We start from the raw sequence: 22,582 nt of genomic DNA, 5'->3' as shown, positions 1-22,582 counted from the left end.
CTATAGTAATTGTAGCTTATCTGACATCTCTCTCATGATATTTTAGAGATATCATTGCTCCTACATAATGGAGACTTGCAAGATGCTTTAGCCTCATGACAGCACATTTAAAATGCTGTCTTAGGATACATTGCATCTGACATATTGTACTATTATGTGAATTATTTTACATTGACTTTTAGCTGTAAGCTCAGTGTGTAAATATTTTCCTATTTGGAGCTTGAAGCGACACAACATTTACAAAATTAAAAAAAAAAATGAACAAGACAAAGGTCAGGAGAATGGAGGACCCATGACAGGATCAGTCCCACTAGGCATCCTCAGCGCTGGAGACACACACTGGGAAGATGAATCCTCATAACATCTAGTTTGGGGCCTAACTTGGCAAGCTTTGAAAATCAGTTGGGCCTAACTCCGGGTACATTAAAAATCGGTGGGCTTAGCTCTGGGAGGGTCAAAGGGCTATAGGAAACTGACCTCCTCTCATAACTGCACATAACCGCAGAACACAGAGTGCAGACAGCTAGCCTGACTACTGACATTGCCCACCAAAAAGCCCATGGTTATCTCAGACACACCCCACAAAAGCACAGGGACCAAACCCTGTCCTATGAAACCGCAGCAGGTAAAGCCAGTCATTGCAGCTTACTGAAAGCTCAGTCAGCTAGTGGCTCAGCTACAACAGTAGTGTTTACACAGCCCATATCCAGGAGACACCCTTGGAGCACATGGTTCTGATGAACAGGGGACACTGACTACCAGGCACCACAAGACCTCTTCTTCACAAGGCCACTACTTTTAATATCAAGAGATAAAACTGACCATCCTAATACCTATAAACAGAGTTAGACAAAATGAGGCAGAGAAATATATCCCAAATGAAAGAACTGGACAAAATCACAGCAAAAGCACTAAAGGAAATGGAAGTAAGTATTATGCCTGATAAAGAATTCGGTAATATCATAAAGGTATTCAGTGACCTGAAATAAGAGTGGAGGATCTCAGCGTGACCTACAATAGAGAGATAGAAAATATAAAAAGAACCAGAGATGAAGAATTCAATAACTGAAATAAAAATTACACTAGAGAGAGTCAACAAAATATTAGGCAATGTAGAAGAACAAATCAGCATCTGGAAGACAGATTAATGGAAAACAAGCTGAACTACAAAAAGAAAAATGACTAATAAAAAATAAAAAGTGTTAAGGGAACTCAGTGACATCATTAAATGTAGTAACATTCCTATTAATCCAGAAGGAGAAAACAGAGAGAAGGGGAAAGAAAACTTATTTGAAGAAATAATAGTAAATTGATCAGTATGGAGGTTAAAGCACAAAAGCAATAAAATTAATTATATCTACAAGAATTAGTCTAGGGATTCACAAAATAAAAGGATGTAAAATATGACATGGTATACAGAAAATGGAGAAGGGAGTAAAAATGTAGGACATGAATGTGTTCAAACTTATGTGACCATCAAGTTAATAGAGACTAGAATACACATAAGATGTTATATGTGGAAAAAAAAAAAGATGTTATATGTGAAACCAATGGTAACCACAAAGTAAAAACCTATAATAGATACACAAAAAAAGAGAAAGGAACCCAAGTGTAACATTAAAGAAAGCCATCAAAGCATAAGGAAGGGGGCCAGAGAAGAATAAAGGAAGAGAGAAGAACAAAAACAACCAGAAAACAAATAACAAAAGGGCAGTAAGTACATACTTATAAATAATTACTTTAAATGCAAATGGACTAAATAATCAAAAGACATAGGGTGACTGAAAGGATAAAAAAAAGACCCATCTGTATGCTGTCTACAGAGGTACTTCAGACATAAAGACACATGAAGATTGAAAGTTAAGGGATTAAAAAACATTTACCATGAAAATGGAAACAAACAAAAAACTAGGGTAGGAGATAAATTTTAACAGACATAAAGGGGGAGATTGACAGTAATACAATAATAAGGACTTTAAACACCCTATTTATATCAATGGATCAGTCATCCAGACAGACGATCAACAAAGAAACAATGGCTTTGAGTGACACATTAGTCCAGATGGACCTAAAAAATATATACATAATATTTCATCAAAAAACAGCAGAATACTCATTCTTTCAAGTGTACCTGTGACATAGTCTGTGATAGATCACATTAGGTCACAATACAATTCTCAGTATTCAAGAAGATTGAAATATAATATCATGCATCTTCCCACCACAACAGTATGAAACTAGAAATCAACTATCAGAAATTATCTGGAAAGAACACAAATATATGGAGGCTAAACATGATACTAAAAAATGAATGGAACAAACAAGAAATCAAAGAGGAAATTAAAAAAAAAAAACATGGAGAAGGGGCGCCTGGGTGGCTCAGTCAGTTGAGTGTCTTTCCTCGGCTCAGGCCATGATCCCAGGGTCCTGGGATAGAGCCTGGTGTCAGGCTCCCTACTCAGTGGGGAGCCTGCTTCCCCCTCTCCCTCTGCCTGCCACTCCCCCTGCTTGTGCTCTCTCTCTCTGTCTCTGTCTCTATCTCCCTCTCTCTCTCTCGATATTTCTCTCTAAACATGGAGTAAAAGAAATTGAAAGCAACTGTGCAAATTCTTTGGGACACAGCCAAAACACTTCTAAGAGGGAAGTTTATAGCAATACAGACCTGCTTGAAGAAACAAGAAAAATCTCACACCTTGCACCTAAAAGAGATAGCAAAAGAACAAAGCTCAAAGCTAGTAAAAGGAAGAAAATAATAAACATCATGGCATAAATAAATGAAATAGAGACTAAAAAACAATACAATGATACCAGGAGTTTGTTCTTTTGAAAATAAGCAAAATTGATCATCTTGAGCCATATTTACCAAGAAAGAAGAGGACTCAAATAAATAAAATCAGAAGTGAAAGAGGATAAATAACAACCAACACCACAGAAATGAAAGGACTATAAAAGAATATTATGAAAACTTACATGCTAGCATATTGGACAACCTAGAAGAAATGAATAAACTCCTAGAAACATATAATTTTACAAAACTGAATCAGGAAGAAATAGAAAATTTGAACAGACCAATTACTAGTAAGGAAATTGAATCAGTAATCAAAAAACTCTCAACAAATGAAAGTCCAGAACAATATGGTTTCACCGGTAAATTCTACCTAGTATTTTTAAAAGAGTTAATACCTTTTTGTTTTCAAATTATTCCAAAAAATAAAGGGGAAGAAAAACTTCCAAATTCATTCTACAAGACCAGCATTACCTTGATATAGGGAAATTTGTTGCATTTCTATACATCAATAATGAAGTAGCAGAAAGAGAAATTAAGAAAACATCCCCATTTACAGTTGCATCAAAAAGAGTAAAATATCTATGAATAAACATAACCAAAGAAGGTGAAAGACCTGTACTCTGAAAACTATAAAATATCAGTGAAGGAAATTGAAGACGGCACAAACAAATGGAAAGATATTCCATGCTCCTGGATTAGATGAGTTGATATTGTTAAAATGTCCAAATTACCCAAAGCAACCTACAGATTTAATGCCATCCCTATCAAAATACCAACAGCATTTTCCACAGAACTAGAACAAACAGTCCTAAAATTTGTATGGAGCCACAGACAAACCCAAAGATGGCCAAAGCCATCTTGAGAAAGAAGAACAAAGCTGAAGGTTTCACAATCCCAGACTTTAAGAAATAGTACAAAGTTGTAGCAATCCAAACAATCTAAGCAGTATGGTACTGCCATGGAATCACACATACAGATCAAAAGAATAGAAACCCCAGAAGTAAACCCACAACTATATGGTCAATTAACCTCAACAAAGGAGGAAAGAATATGTAATTGGAAAAATACAGTCTCTTCAACAAATGGTGTTGGGAAAACTAGACAGCAACATGCAAAAGAATGAAACAGGACCTCTTTCTAACATCATACACAAAAATAAACTCAAAATGGATTAGGACCTAAATGTGAGACCTGAATCCAAAAAAATCTTAGAAGAGAGCACAGTCAGTAATTTCTCTGACATCAACCATAAAAACATCTTTCTAGATAGGTCTCCTGAGGCATGAGAAACAGAAGCACAAATAAACTATTAGGAATACATGAAAATAAAAAGCTTCTGCACAGCAAAGGAAACAACCAACAAAACTAAAAGACAACCTACTGAATGGGAGATGCTATTTCCAAATGACATATCTGATAAAGTGTTAGTATCCAAAATACATAAAGGATTTACATAACACCAAAACAAAACAAAAACCAAATAGCCCAATTTAAAAATGAGCAGAAGACATGAACAGACATTTTTTCAAAGAAGATATCCAGATGCTAACAGACACATGAAAAGATGCTCAACATCAGTCATCATCAGGGAAATGCAAATCAAATCACAATGAGATATCACTTCACATCTGTCAAAATGGCTAGAATCAAAAAGACAATAAATAACAAATGTTGGCAAAGATATGGAGAAAAAGGAACCCTCACACATTATTGGTGGGAATGTAAATTGGTGCAATCACTATGGAAAATCATATGGAGTTTCCTCAAAAAGTTCAAAATAGAATTATCATATGATCCAGTAATGACACTTATGGGTATTTGCCCAAAGAATACAAAAAACAATTTCAAAAGGATATATACACCTCTATGTTTATTGCAGCATTATTTACAATAGCCAAATTATGGAAGCAGCCCAAATGTCCATTGATAGATGAATGGATAAAGAAGATATGGTGTGTGTGTGCGTGTGTGTGTACACAGTGTTTCTCAAACACTATTTCAGTGAGTATTGGCATCCTGGGGGTTTCATTACCCAAGTATTAAGAAGCCACTGATAATAAATTTATGTTAGGGAGAGTAGTCAAAGGAAACTTAGAGGCATAATTTATGGGTTGATCAAGGAGGATCTTGAAAGTCAGGGTAGGCTTTGGAAATTAAATTATTAAGTACTTATTCTCAATTCACTTTCACTTTGTAATATTATTTATCCTTTATATCAGTATATTATAGCAGAATTTACATGACAGAGAGGTTTGAGGGAGATATTTCCTTTTTATAAATTTTGTCCTGATTCTTCTGTTTATTTTGTGAAAAAAATCTCTAAGGGTCAATGCTTTAACATTTTTCAACATTGCATTTTTGAAATATATTACTTCTTCATCTCAGTTAGCCAGACTACTTGCGATCAACAGTATCAGAAGACTGGAACAGTCTTTTGCCTTGTTTTCTGCCTTTGAAGCATGCCAAAATATCTTTTGAGTCAGGGACAGCCATTGCATATGTGACAAAGGATTTTTTCCTTCATCCCAAATAAAATGAATAAATCAAATTACTTCCCCACAAAAAAGTGATGGGAAAGAAGTGAAATTAGCCTATGAGTAAGGTCAAGCTTTGATGATACTGTTATGAAGCCTTCAAAAATGATTTTTCTAGCATCCTATTCCACTAAAATTACTATTGCCAATGTCAAAAAGAATTTTTTTTAATCAAATCTAATGAATACTTTCAACCCTTTAACATGTTTTTCATGCCTTTGGGGCCACTGACAAAGTACCATTTCTTGCTGATACTCTTACTTTGGCATTTATCATTTCCCTTCAGGTAGATATGTTCCTCTCAATTTACACATTTTGTTTCCTTTGTGGATTTGTTTTTCCATTCACATCATAAATTTGGCATTTCCTGCATTCCATCTTTTACTCCAGTAGTTTCTAATTCTACACAGACTAGATGAGCCCATTCACAGCCTTGTCTTCAACTACCCCTATATTCTGGTGACTCCTAAGTACTTAGTATCAACCCTTCTATAAACCGTTGAATCATGTATTTCAACTATTTATTACATATTTCCACCTGGATGAATTTCCAGGTCAACATGGCCTTCTACTCCATAAACCTAAAACCTTTTTCTTTATCTTGAAATGGTGCCTCAGATAGAATCTTGGGTATCATACTGGGCTCAATTTTCTCCTTCGCCGCCTGTCCAATTAGTTATCAAAGTCTGTCAACTCTACTTATTAAATATATGATTCACTATATATGCTACTTTCACTGCTACTGCCCTGACTTAGTTGAGGTCCTTGTCCCTTTTTCCTAGATTTCAGTTGTACCCTTTGACTAACCCTATTACCAATTTCACCCTACCACCAAACAATCTCTGTCACCAGAATCATCTTTCTAAAAACAATTATAAACAATTATATCATTTCCTTTCCTTTTCATAATAAAGTCCAAACTTCTTAACCTTAACATCCAAGATTCTTCTGTGATTTGACTCCTGAATTTACTATGTTATCTCTCATTCTTCCTCTTCAAGCAACTCTGTTTCAGTTCTCACAATGCTGTTTGCTCAGTATCCTGCCTTCTTTTGCCCATATTGTTTCCCTACCTGAAGATCCTTCCCTTCTTCCACATTTTCCCCTGGCTGGTCCCTAATAAACCTTAGGATTCTAATTACCTGTCACTTCCCTTGAGGACGAGTTCCCTGGCCTTCCCAGACTGAGTCAAATACCCCTTTGCCCTACCACATCACCTTCGCCTTTGTCAACCATACTATCACTCTGAGTTATACTTATGTTCTCATTTTCTGTTTCACCAGACTGCAAGTGTTAAAGGCAGAAATATTTTTCTAGTCTTTATGCCTAGTTGCAACCAGAATGCTTCATCCAGAAGGATGCTTAAAGAGTATTTCTAGAAATTTAAATTATAGAATTGATACAAAAGGAACTGTGCTATCTTAAATCATTAGCCATCAAATCCTTATTCATAAAAAAATAATATATATGTTGGTGATTATACTTATTTTGCTGTGGCAGGCATTTTTGTGCTCCTCAAACTTCACTCATACTTTGTGTCAGAAGGTGCTGAGGTATTTAATGCTCCACCTTTGTTGTAGATTAAACGTTTCAGTACATGACAGTTTTTACAACAGTACAACTTATATATTTTATCCAAACTCTGGAGGTAACAGAGAAGAACTTAGAAGGTTATACATGCCATGTGTTACCATATACTTTTTTTTAAGCATTAAGGATTGAACAGCTTGTAACAGGGCTTTTGTCAGAAATTATCAGGCCAAGTCACTTAAAAGGAAAGGGTATTTTTCCTTACTACTTGTTAAACACAATTAAGGATCATCCATCACTTTCTATGTGAAGTTTTTCATTGATCATCATTGCAAATGTACTGACTTTACCTGATCATTATCATCAATGGGAATTTGAGCTCAGTGTTCCTGTCTTTGTTTCAGTATAAAGTAATGAATGATAGTACAGTTAATGGGGAAAAAATAACACTTTTGTACCAGGCATGTTCAAGTCAATTTAACAGTGTACATTTATCACAGATAAGCCCTCTAAAAGGTAGCTATTTTAAAAAGCTATTTTCTGAGTTGCTTTTCATTCTGTTAAATGGAAAATACACTTTCTGCTATTAATATTGGCAATTTCAAAAGTTTTAAGTTATTTCAGCAAAGATTTGCCTTTTATATTATAATTTACCAAAAATGTTCCTTTATTTTTATTTCTAGTAATCCCAGAATGCAAAAAGAAAAACAAACAAACCCCCCCAAAATAAAGTGTAGGGTAAAGTAGACATAAACATGTAAATGTAAGTGGAATCTGTTTTTTAAAAAAAGAACAAATGAATTAACTGTTATGATGTAAACATTTTCAAATTAGAGATTAACATGAAACAAAGGCCTGGAGTGATTAAAAATACAGTAGGTCAAATATTTCAGTAGTATGAAATGCTTTCTTTAGGAAAGTTATGAAATTGACTAAAAAAGGAATAAAGAATAAAAATATGTTCCTGAAGATGGTAGTGAACAATTTATTAATGTTTTAATACATCTGACTAATTGAACCTAACTTTCTATGAGCCTGTCATTATATATATATAAAACATATATATAAAATATATATTCTGGAAATATATATATTTGTTGGTGTATACCAAGTATATATAGGAAATATATATTCTGGAAAATGAAATATATATATGAATTCTTAGGTGGAACAGATGTTATTAAAATAGCTTGGTGTTCCCACCAAAACACTTGATTTGTATGTACCTTTAATAAAAGATTTCATCTACTGTCATTGTTTCAGCTATATTCAAATGCAGATAATTTCCAAATTTATACTTATAGTTCATATATCTCTCCATATTTCTAATTCATTTGTCTAACTACTGTCTGGACATTCCAAAAGCCCTTCCAACATATCAAAACTTACAGTTTTGTCTCTAGCCTATTTTTCCTCCTCTATTTTGTCTCAGTTATGCTATTGTCATCCACCATTTCTGCAAAAATACTGAAACATCTGTCTCCTTCTTCCTCCTAATTACATATAATCAGGTGTCAAATCTCTTTGATTTTACCCTTTAAATATTTCTCTGATGTACTCCCTACTCAGTACACCTACCTGTTGACTTATTTCAGACTTTTATCATCTCTCGCTTGACCTTTGGCCATAGCTCCAACTTTTTTCTGTAATTCCAGACTTAACTCCCTTGAATCCATCCTCTACATGGCTATCAAGAATCCCTCCAAAACAGAAATAAGGCTATGTCGTATTGTTGCTCCTTAATAGACATATCTGACCACAGCCTCCATATCCAGATTTACCTCTTTGCTTCTCCCTCAAGTTCATCTGTGCTGGACTGTGATTTTCTGCAAAACAGGCAAAATGAGAATTGAAAAGAGGTTGAGAGAAGATTTTGACCATTTGAGTCAGTGTATTTGCCCTCTCCCTGCCATCCTTCCTCTACCACCAACACCAGAGAAGGGCCTAAAAGAGGTTGTGAAGGTATGAAAGACCAGAGGATTCACACACACATACACACACACACACACACACACACACACACACGACTCTAAACCTCTTAAACCACATGGGTGTTATATGCAACTAATGAATCATTGAACCCTACATCAAAAACTAATGAGGTACTATATGTTGGCTAATTGAACATAATAAAAATAAATAAATAACTAAATAAATGTCTGGAAAGGAAATAAAAAATAGTGAATGTCAATAAAAAATAAAATAAAATGAGACTGGATTAAGTTTCAAAAAACAAAAGTGACCATAAAACTATGGAATCTACCTAAGACATAATTAAGGAATGTTAAATAAAAATAAAACACAATTGAAAGCAGTGGTTTTATAAAATAAAATCAGTTTATTTTTAAATCCCAAAGACTTAAGATTCCTCAACACTCTGATTATACTCTGCTTGCACATGATCTCCTTGGGAGTTTTTCCTGACCTGCTTCCCAATTCCTGGTGTATTCCCTGTTAACCTTCTGTATCACTGTATTTAGCTTGTCTTTCCTGTTGACTTGTGAGTTTCTTTTAAGGGCATGAGGTGAGTCTTTCATCCTCTTAACCATTTTAACACAGTGCCTAGCGCACAAGTGATTCTCAGTAAATGTGTGACTGATGGACTGTCAATTAGTGAATTCCCAGAAATGCTAAATCACAGTGACCAATTTTAATGACTTCAAAGTTGCTTCTTTTTAATTTTTCAGGCTCTATTATGTATTAATATTTCCTTATTTATAGTATAAAATACATTGAAATTGAAAACAATATATTACCCTTCTTATATCTATTTTCAAATTTCTATATATTTTCAACATTTTAACACAAGTGATTTTGGGAATAATTTTATTTTTTTAAATTTGTTTTGTAGGTTTTCGAAATTTACATATTGATGACCAGATAACTCTCATCCAGTATTCTTGGATGAGCTTAATGGTGTTTGGACTAGGATGGAGATCTTATAAACATGTCAGTGGACAAATGCTATATTTTGCACCTGATCTAATACTAAATGAGTAAGTAGTAACTTGATTTTTATTCATATTATCACATAAGTGTATATGTAGGATAATCTTTAAAATTACATTTCAGTAGATGATTACACATTTAGTATCCCAAATAATAGAATTTTCCTGAAATGTTTATCAGAATTATCTCAGGATATAGCTTGATATAACAAAATTAATAAAATTGTGTCATTATATCAGTAACTTGATATTTGGAGATTCCCCTTTTGTTTCAATATATAGTAGTCATGTCAAATCAATTTTTTTAAACTTCAAAAGTGTATCAAGAAATATACTTAAAGATAAAATGAAATTTTTAGTTTACCAAATTAAAATTTTATACCTTGGTACTAATGAATATAATTATTTAAATTAGAAGTATTTTTGCTTGAAACTATTGACTTATTTTCAAAAAGTAAAGATATTATCTCTCCTCCTAGAGGGAAAAGTCAGACAGGTCAGTTATTTTAAAAATTGAAAGACAAATATTTCAATTTTCTTGGTTATATTTAAATTACTATAATTAATTTTCTACATATAACCTTAAACTGAATAAGAATCTTTTCATGGAAATATTTATACCATTCTAATGATGAATGCTGACTCAGAATTATATGACATATTAAGTTACTTTTGTTTTTATAGTTAACAGATAATTTTCATATATTTTATTCCATTTTGCCCTATAATCCCTTGAAATAGGTAAGGAATCAGTGTCCTTCATTATACAGTTCAGGAAACAGGCTCAGAGGAATTGTATATCCTGCCAAAGAATCTGAGTGACAGTCAGGATTAATTTTAGCTCTTCTGAGTCAAAACCTAGTTTTCTTTTCACAATTTGTGTTAGCTGCATGTGACTACTGTGGATATTGCAGAACAGCACATGGTTGAGAAAATACCTTTAAAAATTTTTCTTCAACCTTCAGAATTAGTGTTTGGCCTTGTCAGTTATTTAATCCTTTGTAATGTTCTCTTTGTCACCATACATTTCCCTAGAATAGTTCATGGTATAACTCTTCTACACTGACTACTCTGAACTGAATACACTGAACTATTCTACATTCTTCAGTTTCTGTGAACTGAATCCATTCTCCAATTAGATTACCACAAAATTTTATATCTATTTTTTAACAGAAAAAATCATCAGTAAATATATGATTTCCTGAGTGTTCCTCAGCTCCACATTCTCAACTCCTTAGGTTTTTAAATGTAATAATAAAAGTGAGAAACAACATTAACCTTGGTCAATATGTATTTAATATTATTTCTTACTTTAAAATTTCTTAACCTCAAAAATTCAGTATTGTGAACAAAATATTGAGTTTGTTTACAAAAAGACATTTTCTGTAATAAGTAAGTTACCAAATCTAATTTTCTCTGATAAATTACACAAACTGGCTAAGACACTGTCTGTGTGTTTCTTTTTTGCTCTTGCTTTTTCTTTTGTGTGTTGTGTGTGATACAAGACAGAGGATGAAGGAATTATCATTCTATTCATTATGCCTCACCATGTGGCAAATCCCACAGGAGTTTGTCAAGCTTCAAGTTAGCCAAGAAGAGTTCCTGTGTATGAAAGTATTGCTACTTCTTAATACAAGTGAGTGAGTACAGCAACTTTTACGAGATATTTATTTTCTTAATTTTTAATTCATTGGGAAAGCCTCAAATGGCAATATGATCATATGGTTATACATGAAGTCTGAATCTTAGATTGTGGCTGCAAAGGAGAAACACCTAATATACTATCATAGACATTAATAAAATTACTTCATATTTCTCAGGCCTTACATAATAATAAAATATCCCACCAATTAGGGAATTCTATTTTTTTTTAAGATAAAATGTGCTTAAATGACGTTTTCATATTCACCTAATTAGGTATTATGAACTAGTTAATACTGCATAAACACAAACTATCTTCTTTCCATCCCCACTCCACAAAAGACTTACTATATAAAATACACATTTTTGTTTGGAACTATTATTTTTATATAGAATAGACAGTTAAACAAATAACCTACAAAGATCAGTGGTATAACACAATAGCAGTTTTTTGTCACTCATATTCACAGTCCATTGGGTTAGGAAGAAAACCCATGCTCCTTCCATATAGGGGCTCCACACTTCCATAGCAGCTTGGATTCCTCCATTGGCTCTAACTAGAAGATAAGCACTGAGTGAGAAAAATTTGGACGTGAGGCCTGGAAATGTCGTATGTCACTTCTACCCACATTCTATGACCCATATTTAACTGTAGGAGAGGTTGGGAAATACACTGTAGCTCTATACCCACAAGAAACATTATGAAACATAGCATTGGTCACCAGAAGGACAGGCAAATATACATTTCACTCTTTCTCATACACAAAGAGCACACACAGCTCTGCTTCAGTGGAAAATTTTTAAAAACTGCTTTTACTTTTCACCTTTTTCTGTGTCCTTTCCATGCACCGGTAGGCTCAGCCTTTGAATATCTGAATTGACCCTTCTTTTACTCAGTGATTTGAAAGAGAACCTTAGGGAGTGAAGGTGAACCAGGGGTCTTTCTCAGTAGTATATTTTCAGGGACTTCTTTCTAGTAGCACAAATCTCAAATAGTGGAGGGGTGGGGTACACATCAGGAAAAAAAAGGCAAAAAAGCTAAATCCTTAAAAAAGGATGTTTTCCTCATGAAATCTGTGCAAACACAGGGACCAATACAGGATCTAAGGATCCATAGCCCTATCCCCCCACCTTGGGAAGACTATTTGGAGCAGAGACCTTCAAGCCTAATTTGATAAAAGAGCATAAAGTGGGCTAAAGTATTGATATGGAGCTAGCCAAGAGAGTCAGCTAGAATAAATTTAATATTATAACAGTTAACTCCTGTCCTTTTCTTGGCAGTAATGAATCCTATAGCAGTTAAGTTAGAGATAATCCTAGATTTCCCAAATTAGTTGTTATTATTAACATAATTCTATATTTATAAATAGGCTACATTATGCTGAAGGGCCAAACAACCCCACAATCTCAGTAGCTTAACAAAAAAATTTTTTAAATATTTATTTTTCCCACTATATGTCCAATGCAGATCAACAGGGAGGCTCTGCTCATTGACGTCACTCAGGTGCCCAGGCACATGGAGGCTATATCTTGACATACACTTCTCCAATCACTAGAGCATTGGTAAGGAAGGAAATGGTAAGGGAAGGAAGGGACATATATATAACTTCCAGTCACATACCATAGAAAACAAGATTCTTGGCCACTTGCAGCTTCAAGAAAAGGGAAAAACAGCAATATTTGGTGAATAGTACTTAAGATTTCTACAAATTTTAATAAAAATCCTAATTGGATTTTTGAGGAGAGACTTGGCAAAGCTTTTGGGAATTTATCTTTAAATCTTAAACAGTAGATAAGTGTTACAAAAATTTTGAGGTGAAGAAGGAAATTAGAATTCTACCTAATTAATACAGTGTGAGAGAAGAATAGATACACTAAATTCTTAGTCAAGTCAGACTAGTATATATTAGAAGTTAATATACTGTAGTGGAAACATCATGACTCAATGAGTATGGAGCAAATATTGTTAGGAAAAAATAAATTTTATATTTGGGGAAAACTTAGTTTGTATATTTAGCTCAAATTATATCTTAAAATAAATAACAGATAATTGAGTCAAATGTACAGACTTAAAATGTTAAAAACATACCAAAAGGAATATAAATGATTTTGAGATTTCAAATAAGGAATACCCTTTTAAAAATAAATGCAATTGGAAAGTTGGTAAAGGAAAAGTTCAATGATTTGATACATAAGTATTTAAACCTCCAATTTGCCATTAAAAATTAAAATGAAGATCTTCAGGAAAATATAGCAAGTTGAACACACCATTGTTTCTTCTAAAATGACACTAAAATATTACCAGCTGGATTTTTTTAAACAAATAAAAGAGAATGAGAGGAATCAATAACAATAAAATTCTGCAAGCCAGCAAGCAGAGCTAAGTTAGCATACCTGAGAAGGTTGGATTCTAAAGCAGAAGTAAGAAAAACCAAGAAGTACCTTGATTTGCAACACCAAATCTCTGGCATGTTTCTCAGTTGGTGACAACAATGATTTTTTGAGATGACAGTGAAGGTAGAGTTAAAAACACAAAGTTCTTTTTAAAGTCTGTATCCAGAAATCACCCAACCATGAAATTGTCCCTCTCCAACTCAGGCAGAGACCTTAGGTTTAGTTCCTGAAGAGGATATAATAGAGGGTAGCTGGATTGGTGAACTGTAGGCACTGCTGAGGGTGAGAGGTTCCCTAATGACAACAGATTAATTCTATATCAAATGTTGATAAATCTTCTAGCATACTCCCTTCACCCATCTCCCAGAACATTGTTATCCAGGTTTATATCCTCTAGACAGGAGAATGAAAGATTCTTCTCTGCAGAATCTCTTTGGCCAGAAAGAAAAAGAACTAATATGTTAACAGTAGCTGTTTCTCTTTGAAATAGCTCAGCCAGATTGCCCTGTACTAAAGCTCACAGTCAATAAACACTACCTATTGAAACAGAACTCTGAATCAGCCTTGTAGTTTTCCACTCCTGAATATCAATAGCCAAGGCATCTGAGAGAGTCCTTTGACATCAAAGACAAAGACAAATCAGAAAGAAAATAAGCAAACAAACTCGGAAGACACAGATGAGGTAGGGAGATAAAACCTCAAAAAAATTAAAAAGCTATCCCTCTTTAGAAAGAGAAGAGAACATATTGCACCCAAGAAACAAGTACTGGATACGGTGAGAAAGGAATAACACATTAAAAGCAAATAGCTCTTGGAAATTGAAATTGAAAGTTGAGAAGCAGAATTTATATACATATATATATATATATATGTATATATAAATATACATATATATAATGTATATATGAAAGCAGAATTTAAAAGTCAGTACAGGCATTGGTAGACAAAGAAAACCTTTCAAAAGTAGAGCAAAAGCCAAAAAATATAGAAAATCAGAAGTAAGGAGGCCCAACACGCAAATAGTTGGAGCACTAGAAAGAGAGAACAGGAAAATACATAGGAGAAGAAATCATCAAGGAAATAATTAGTCTTTTTAACAAAAGGTGTTTGGAAAATTTCATTTAAAAAATGACGTTGGACTCTTATTAACCTAAAATGGATCGAAGACCTAACTCTAAGAGCTTAAACTATAAAACTATTAAAAGAAAACAGACATGATATTGAATTTGGCAATGATTTCTTGGATATGACACACAAAACACAGGCAATAAAAGAAGATAAATGGATTTCATCAAATTTAAAACTTTAGTGCATCAAAGGTCATGATCAACAGAATAAAAAGTCAACCCACTATATGGGAGAAAAATTTGAAAATCATTTATCTGATAAAAAAAGTATTAATATCTAGAATATATAAAGAACTACAATTTAACAATTAAAAAATTTTTAAATGGACAAGGGCCTGAATAGACATTCTCCAAAGAAGGTATACAAATAGCCATTAAGCACATGAAAAGATGCTCAATATCACCAGTCATTAGGGAAATACAAATCAAAACCACAGTGAGATACCACTTCATACACTCATTTAGATGATTATTTACTCTCAGTAAAACAAAAAGTTGTACTAGAAATCATAATATATACTATGTGTGACTAGACTGTGGTAGCATTTTACATAACTAAATAGTAAATACTGAATATTGATCTAACCAATATTATGAAAGTGATATTAGGAAGATGAGGAATAAGAAGTTGTGTGTGTGTGTATGTGTGTGTGTATGTGTGTGTGCTACTGGTATGGAGGTGATTGTAGATCTGAAAGATGGAAATGGAGCTAGAGCCTTATTTTCCACACTGGAAAATCAAAAGTAAAAATAAAAAATCAAGAATAAGCACTACAATGTTGCTATTTAATTCTGTCAAAGGAGAAATTAAAATAAATAAATGAAAAAGTTGAAAGTGTTTGCCTCTGGCATGAGAAAAGTTGAGTTGCCTGGGCACTACTTTTTGCCCTAATAAGGTTGTAAAACTGTGACAAAATATTTAAAAATTAAACAACAAACTTAGGGGGCACCTGGGTGGCTCAGTCGTTAAGCGTCCGCCTTCGGCTCAGGTCATGATCCCAGGGTCCTTGGATGGAGCCCCGCATTGGGTTCCCTGCTTGGCGGGAAGCCTGCTTCTCCCTCTCCCACTCCCCCTGCTTGTGTTCCCTCTCTCGCTGTGTCTCTCTCTGTCAAATAAATAAAATCTTTAAAAAAATAAAAATAAAAATAAACAACAAAGTTAGAAAAATATCTGAAATATAATTTAGGCCCCTATAAATGAGTACAAAACAGAAAAAAAAAATTAAAAATCACTAATACACATAAGAAAATTGTTCAACCTCACTAATAATTTGAGAAATGAAGATGAGCTATTTTATTTTTCTCTGTAAAAAGCAAAGATTACCTAAAATGAAAATATTCAATACTAGCCACAAAACAGTTAAATAGTGAGAAGGTTAGCAATGTATATTATGAGTGTTAAGAAAGTTAATATCTTTAATTGTAATAATTCCACTTCTAAGGATATATCTTTTTAAAAAATCAAAAATTATATTCATCATAAGTATTGTTTAGACTAGCAAAATATTTCAAATATCAAATGAGAAGACAAATAAATTGTACTACAATTTTAAGTGAAATTAAATATGAGAATTAAAACATTTATTATTAAAGAATTTTGAGAGATATAAGTAAATGTTCTCAATATAATGTTAGGAAATGTCCCAAAATATTGGATTGTAGAATCTAGTGACTTATAATTTTTTATGTTTTCTAAAATTTTTCTAATGAATATGTTATTTTTAAGTTAGCTAAATCAAAAAATAAAGATCCTTGTTTTTATAAAAAAGTATTCTTATGTAAAATAGCATCTGGCTAACTGCCCATGACACCATTTCCCAATTTGCCACTAAGATATTTGCAAGAAATCCTAAAACTCACTTGTGGAATCAACAAGAATCTGAGAAAAAATTCTCCAATCATATAATACTGGATGTAATAATCAAGGCAAAAATGAATTCAGGTAAGGAGCTTAAAGCAAATAGAAATATTTAGGAGAGCTGGTTCATTATTGATCTGAAATGTAGGAAAGAGAGCAGGAGAGGAGGAAAAACTTCAAAATGTCCCAGGAGCATAGGATGAGAGCCTAATGATTAGATTATAATATCCCCAGAACTTCTTATTAGTGGTCGATGCTAAAAGAATGTGAGGCTGGCTAGGAATACTTGAATGGATAGAGTGAAGACTTTGGGTTACTAGTTTCCAGTTCTTGAAAACCTAATGGGAAATAGTACTTCAATAATCAGAAGAAAAAATAATTTTATTTTTTAAGTGTTTTTTTTTTTTAATTCCAGTTAACATACAGTGTAACATTAGTTTCAGGTGAACAGTATAGTGATTCAACACTTCCATACAACACACAGTGTTCATCACAAGTGTACTCCTTAGGGGTTACCCCCATCACCTATTTTACCAATCCCTCCACCAACCTCCCTACCCCACCGTAACCAATAGTTTGTTCTCTATAGAGTATGTTTCTTGGTTTGCCTGTTTTTTTTCCCCAAAAAAATCATCAAGGGTCAAGGGTCAAGATAATTAATGTAGAGTTATGTAAATCCAAGAGACTATATGATTTTTTTCTTTCAGCAATCTAGATATAGCTGCAGGAAAAGGGAGCTGCTTCATTTAAGTTTCAAGGTTTATTTGTAAGGTAAATTGAACCAAAGCAAAAGGAAACAAGAAAATTGGGAGTTCTGGTGATAATTTGCTGAAGAAATCAAGCAGAGCATCTCAAACAAGTGACAACAGAAGGATCTAAAATATTAAGGAAAAAAATTGTAGGTAAAATAGACAAGGTAGTAGAAACAAGAGAACTAGCAGTAAGAATAGGAAGTTGTGCCTACAATTTGGCTATCAGAATTAAAGACTTCAGAGATATATTACCAGTTAACATCACATGGGAATAAGATGCATTCCCATTAAAATAAGCAACCAAAAAGGAATATTTGCCATTGTTATTATTTAATATTGTTCTGGAAATCCTAAACCATGCACTGAATCATGAAGCAGAAACAAGAGCTACAACTATTCGGAAGGGAGAAATGAGGATATTTTAAATACAGTACTGTATACCCAAAAAAACACAAAAGATAATCAACCAAAACTATTTGAATTGAAAATAGAAATTAAAAGAAATTAGTAAAAATAGAGTAGTATAATGAAGTGGTTGGATATAAGAGAAGTATTGAAATAGCAATAGCTTTCTCTCATATGAGCAGGAGGAATTAGGAAATTTAATGAAGCAATATTAAAATTACAACAAAAAAGATAAATTATCCATGAATAATCTCAACGACAGATACTTCAGATTTATATGAAGACAAACTTGACAGAGAGATCCAAGTATTTGTTTAAATACTTTTTCTTTGGGGCTCCTAAGTGGCTCAGTCGTTAAGCATCTACCTTCAGCTTAGGTCATGATCTTGGGGTCCTGGGATGAGCCCCGCATCAGGCTCCTTGCTCAGCAGGAAGCCTGTTTCTCCCTCTCCCACTCCCCCTGCTTGTGTTCCCTTTCACACTGTGTCTTTTTTCTGTCAAATAAATAAATAAAATCTTTAAAAAAATAAAAAAAAAACTTTTTTCTTTAAAAAAGACCCAACTTACATATAATTGTAAAGTAAATCCATTCCTGAGACAGGAATATAGAATGACAGATGCTCTTTTGAGCAAATGTTAAGTTAAATGAATAATCCATTGATACAGCTCTAAAATAGGTAAGCTAAAATGTTCTTTAGTTTATCTAGTTGTTCTTATATGCTTCAAGAGAACTATAAGTTCTATAAGAGAACTATCAATAACACTCTTTCCTATTTAAGATGTTCATATCTAGAATTCTATATCAAAAGAAATCTTTACAGAAATTTTTATTATTAACTGCTGCTGTCATCTTTTTAAACATAACTGCCAGTTATATTCTTTCAGTTCCTTTGGAAGGACTAAGAAGTCAAAATCAGTTTGAAGAGATGAGATCAAGCTACATTAGAGAGCTCATCAAGGCAATTGGTTTGAGGCAAAAAGGAGTTGTCTCTAGCTCACAGCGTTTCTACCAACTTACAAAACTTCTTGATAACTTGCATGATGTAAGTATTTTGTTTTCTAGGATATCAGTGATTATTTTCTGAATTTCTATAATCTTTTAAATATTAAATCTACATTTTACCCTTATATGGTTTCTTCAAACTCATATTTGTACTTATATTTTAAAACAGTATTTGTATCACACTGCTCAGCACTTATATTGTGCTTTTTTCATTTTCAATGTAGATCACCCCAATATCCTTTTACTAGTATTTGTATAATTTGAAAGTAATTTAATGGTTTATAGGAATCGTGATAACATTTTCCTGAGTAATGTTCTAAAATATTTTTGCCCTAAGTTAGAGAAGATTTTATATATACAGGGAAAGCAAAGGTATGGGTGTGAAAAATAAGACTCGTATCATTTTGGATGGAATTATAAGTTAATGACAGTGCTAATGGACAATTTGGCAATCTGCTCACTAGGTCAAATTTGAGAAACAGATAGCCAAGGATTGTTAGCCATATAGGTAAAGCCTCTATAATGAAAGGCAGAAATCAAATACTCAGAAAAAGTGTAATGAAGGAAAAAGCACCAGAGCAGAGAACAGAAAAAAGATTCAAAAAAATTAAGATATTCAGAGAAAAAAGAATGATATTGCATCCATGAAACAAAAATAGAAAACATTTGGAAAGGAACATTTAGAAAGAAAATACTTTTGGATAATTAAATATAGAAAAACAGAAATTTAAAATTTAATTGAAGGGCTGAAATATAAATCTCAGAAAAACTCAAGAAATAACAAAAAAGATAAAGAAATGAAAAACTAGAAGAGATAACAAATTTAGGGGATTAATCCAAGGACGTTCATTTCCCAATTAAAAGGAATTTCTGAAAGAATAGAGAAAATCAAGGAGAGGTAATTATATAAAAAATCATAAAATAAAAGCTGCTGGACCAAAAGTATTTTAATTTTCTGACTGTAAAGGCCCATTGTACAGGCACAGCACAATTGAACAAAGGCCCATTATTGTAGAATTTTAGAATACCAGAAATAAAGAGACTATGCTAAAATATACCAATGAGAAAAGAAACAAGTTACATAAAAATGATCAGGATTCAAAATGATGTTGGACTTCTTAACAATACTGGAACCCAGAAAACAATGGAGCAATGGCTTCAGAATTTTGGAGAAAAGGAAAATCTTCAAAGAATTTTATACCCATCCAAGCCATCAGACAAATACGATGCCACCTTAAAAAGTATTTTCAGATGCGAAGGTCTCAGAGAGCTTACCTCAAATACAACCTTTCTCAAGAACATCTACAGAATGTTTTAACTGTAAAACACTGGACTAAGCCAATGAAGTAGAATATCCAACCCAGGAGAGATGCAAAGGGATGTTCTAGCACATTGACTGTGCTAGACAATCATTACTCTAGATTGGAGCAGTAATGCACAGGGTTTCAGAATACTAGTACCAGGAAAAAAAGATGGAACGGAGGGATTACCAGTATGTATGAACATACTGAGGTGAGTTTTTACAATTGTGTCAGAGAATTTGACTATGGCTTTGTGATAAATATAAAGGAAACAAAGCAAAACAGAAACACCAGGTGATTGGCTCTAGCAAAGTAAAAATAAGTCCTATATGAAAGGAAATGTAATCCAGCAGGAAACAATAAAAATCTTTATAATTGCTGGGTATTGATTTAGTAAAAAATTGAGATATAGCTATATAGAAAATGAGAAGAGAAAACTGTACATAGTTGGGAGGGGTGTCTAGTATAAGAGAGTTAAAACCTCATTTTCCATAATAGAAACTAAATCAATAATATCAAATTTGAAAAACAAAATTTATTAGAAATACAGAGATAAATATTTAAAGATATGGGCTAAAGAAGTTGAAAATGGTTGCATCTGGGGAACTAGAATAAGGATGGGAAGAACTCTATTAGAAAACTGCTGGATTTTATTGTTGCTGCTGGGTTCTATTTGACTTTTAAAATTATTTACATTAATTATTTGACAAAAATTAAAATTAGATTAAAATGAATTATGTTGGGTTATTTGTGTTGACAGAGGAAGACTCAATATATTGTTATGTGAAAAAGCCAGTCTATTAACAAAGTAGACTTTATTAAATAATTGCATTTTTGGAATTATATATGTCTTATGTATATTGTGTGTAAACCTGGGTATGTTTGTATACATGTATTAAAAGAAAAAAGAGGGGCACCTGGGTGGCTCAGTAGTTAAGCGTCTGCCTTCCGCTCAGGTTATGATCCCAGGGTCCTCGGATGGAGCCCCGCATCGGGCTGCCTGCTCTGTGGGAAGCCTGCTTCTCCCTCTCCCACTCCCCCTGCTTGTGTTCCCTCTCTCGCTGCGTCTCTCTCTGTCAAATAAATAAATAAAATCTTTAAAAAAAAAAAAGAAAAAAGAAAGACACCAAAACGTTCATATCAGTTATCCTGTGGGATTATGAATGACTTTCATTTCTTTAAATCTGTACTATCAGAATGTTTCATTGTATGTAGTATCTTACATATTATTCTAGAGAATGAAGGGAGTTATTTTGGTAAGAAAACATCTTGATGGGTATTCATATTGTTAGGAAAATAAGCTGTCATGTTTTATTATATGCATGTTATTTTTTTACATGTTCTCTATCCGTTTGTGAAACCAACAGCTTGTCAAACAGCTTCATCTGTACTGCTTGAATACATTTATCCAGTCCCGGGCGCTGAGTGTGGAATTTCCAGAGATGATGTCTGAAGTTATTGCTGCGCAGTTACCCAAGATCTTGGCAGGGATGGTGAAACCTCTGCTCTTTCATAAAAAGTGAATGCCATTTTTATCTTTAAAAATTAAATTCTGTGATATGTCTGTTTTTCTTTTTGTCAGGATTATAAGGTCTCGGGTTTTTACAATGTTCTTCTCAAAGCCTTACATTTATAACATATATTGTGTAAATTTCAGAGAAAATTGTCAAGTTTTAATTGTTCTCCTTTATAAAGCATAATTAGAATTTTAAGGTGTTTTTGTGTACCTATATATTCTTTAACAGTTTACAAGATTGAAAAGTACTAAAATTGATTGCCAAAGTAAACTTAATTTTGTCCATACTATTTCCTACCATTTAGGTGAAGATTTTTAACTTTTGCATCGAATGAATCTTCTACTTTAGAGGAAAAAAATTTTACGTGTAAAAATAAAAAGTAATTATATATGTTCCTTCTAGGTAGCTCCCTTTGTCTCCTTGAATATATTTACAAAAATGAGTCTTTAAAATGGATGCAGAATTTTGTCTAAATGAGCGTATATACATTTTTTGTGAGGAGAAAATTTATAACCTTCATCAGATTTTCCAAAGGGTTTTTAATGCAAAAAATATAGAGAAAAAGAGTTTAAAATCCCTGAAATAGATTGAGGGTGTGATATTAGGAAAAACAGCTCATATATTGACTATTTCCCAAATTAGAAACACAAATCTCTAAGGAAGTTATTAAGGAGAGCCATATCATTATGACAACAGTATTAGGGGTTTTGTAGTTTTTTACTAACCTTTTTTGGGACTTGTCCTTTAATAAGGTATTGTGAATCCAAATAAGAGTCCAGAAGAA

General features: G+C 33.0%; 1 protein-coding gene across 2 annotated transcripts in view; it reads left to right on the top strand.

The window, feature by feature from the left end:
• The window catches only part of PGR (progesterone receptor), a 122,201-nt gene extending 99,999 nt beyond the window's left edge, over positions 1 to 22,202 (top strand). Inside the window, exons 5-8 of one of the 2 annotated variants that reach the window (XM_021679060.1) lie at positions 9,704 to 9,848; positions 11,306 to 11,436; positions 18,863 to 19,020; positions 21,649 to 22,202. In XM_021679060.1, the coding sequence (XP_021534735.1) occupies positions 9,704 to 9,848; positions 11,306 to 11,436; positions 18,863 to 19,020; positions 21,649 to 21,804 (590 nt within the window). In that variant the 3' untranslated portion in view covers positions 21,805 to 22,202. The remainder of the gene's footprint in view (positions 1 to 9,703; positions 9,849 to 11,305; positions 11,437 to 18,862; positions 19,021 to 21,648) is intronic. The other variant, XM_021679061.1, reaches the window with a different exon arrangement.
• Positions 22,203 to 22,582: the final 380 nt, after the last annotated feature.

This window comes from Neomonachus schauinslandi, chromosome 11 (genome assembly GCF_002201575.2).
Source record: "Neomonachus schauinslandi chromosome 11, ASM220157v2, whole genome shotgun sequence".
Classification (NCBI taxonomy): domain Eukaryota; kingdom Metazoa; phylum Chordata; class Mammalia; order Carnivora; family Phocidae; genus Neomonachus; species Neomonachus schauinslandi.
Note: the sequence above shows the minus strand (reverse complement) of the source record. Positions and strands in the feature narration are given on the sequence as shown.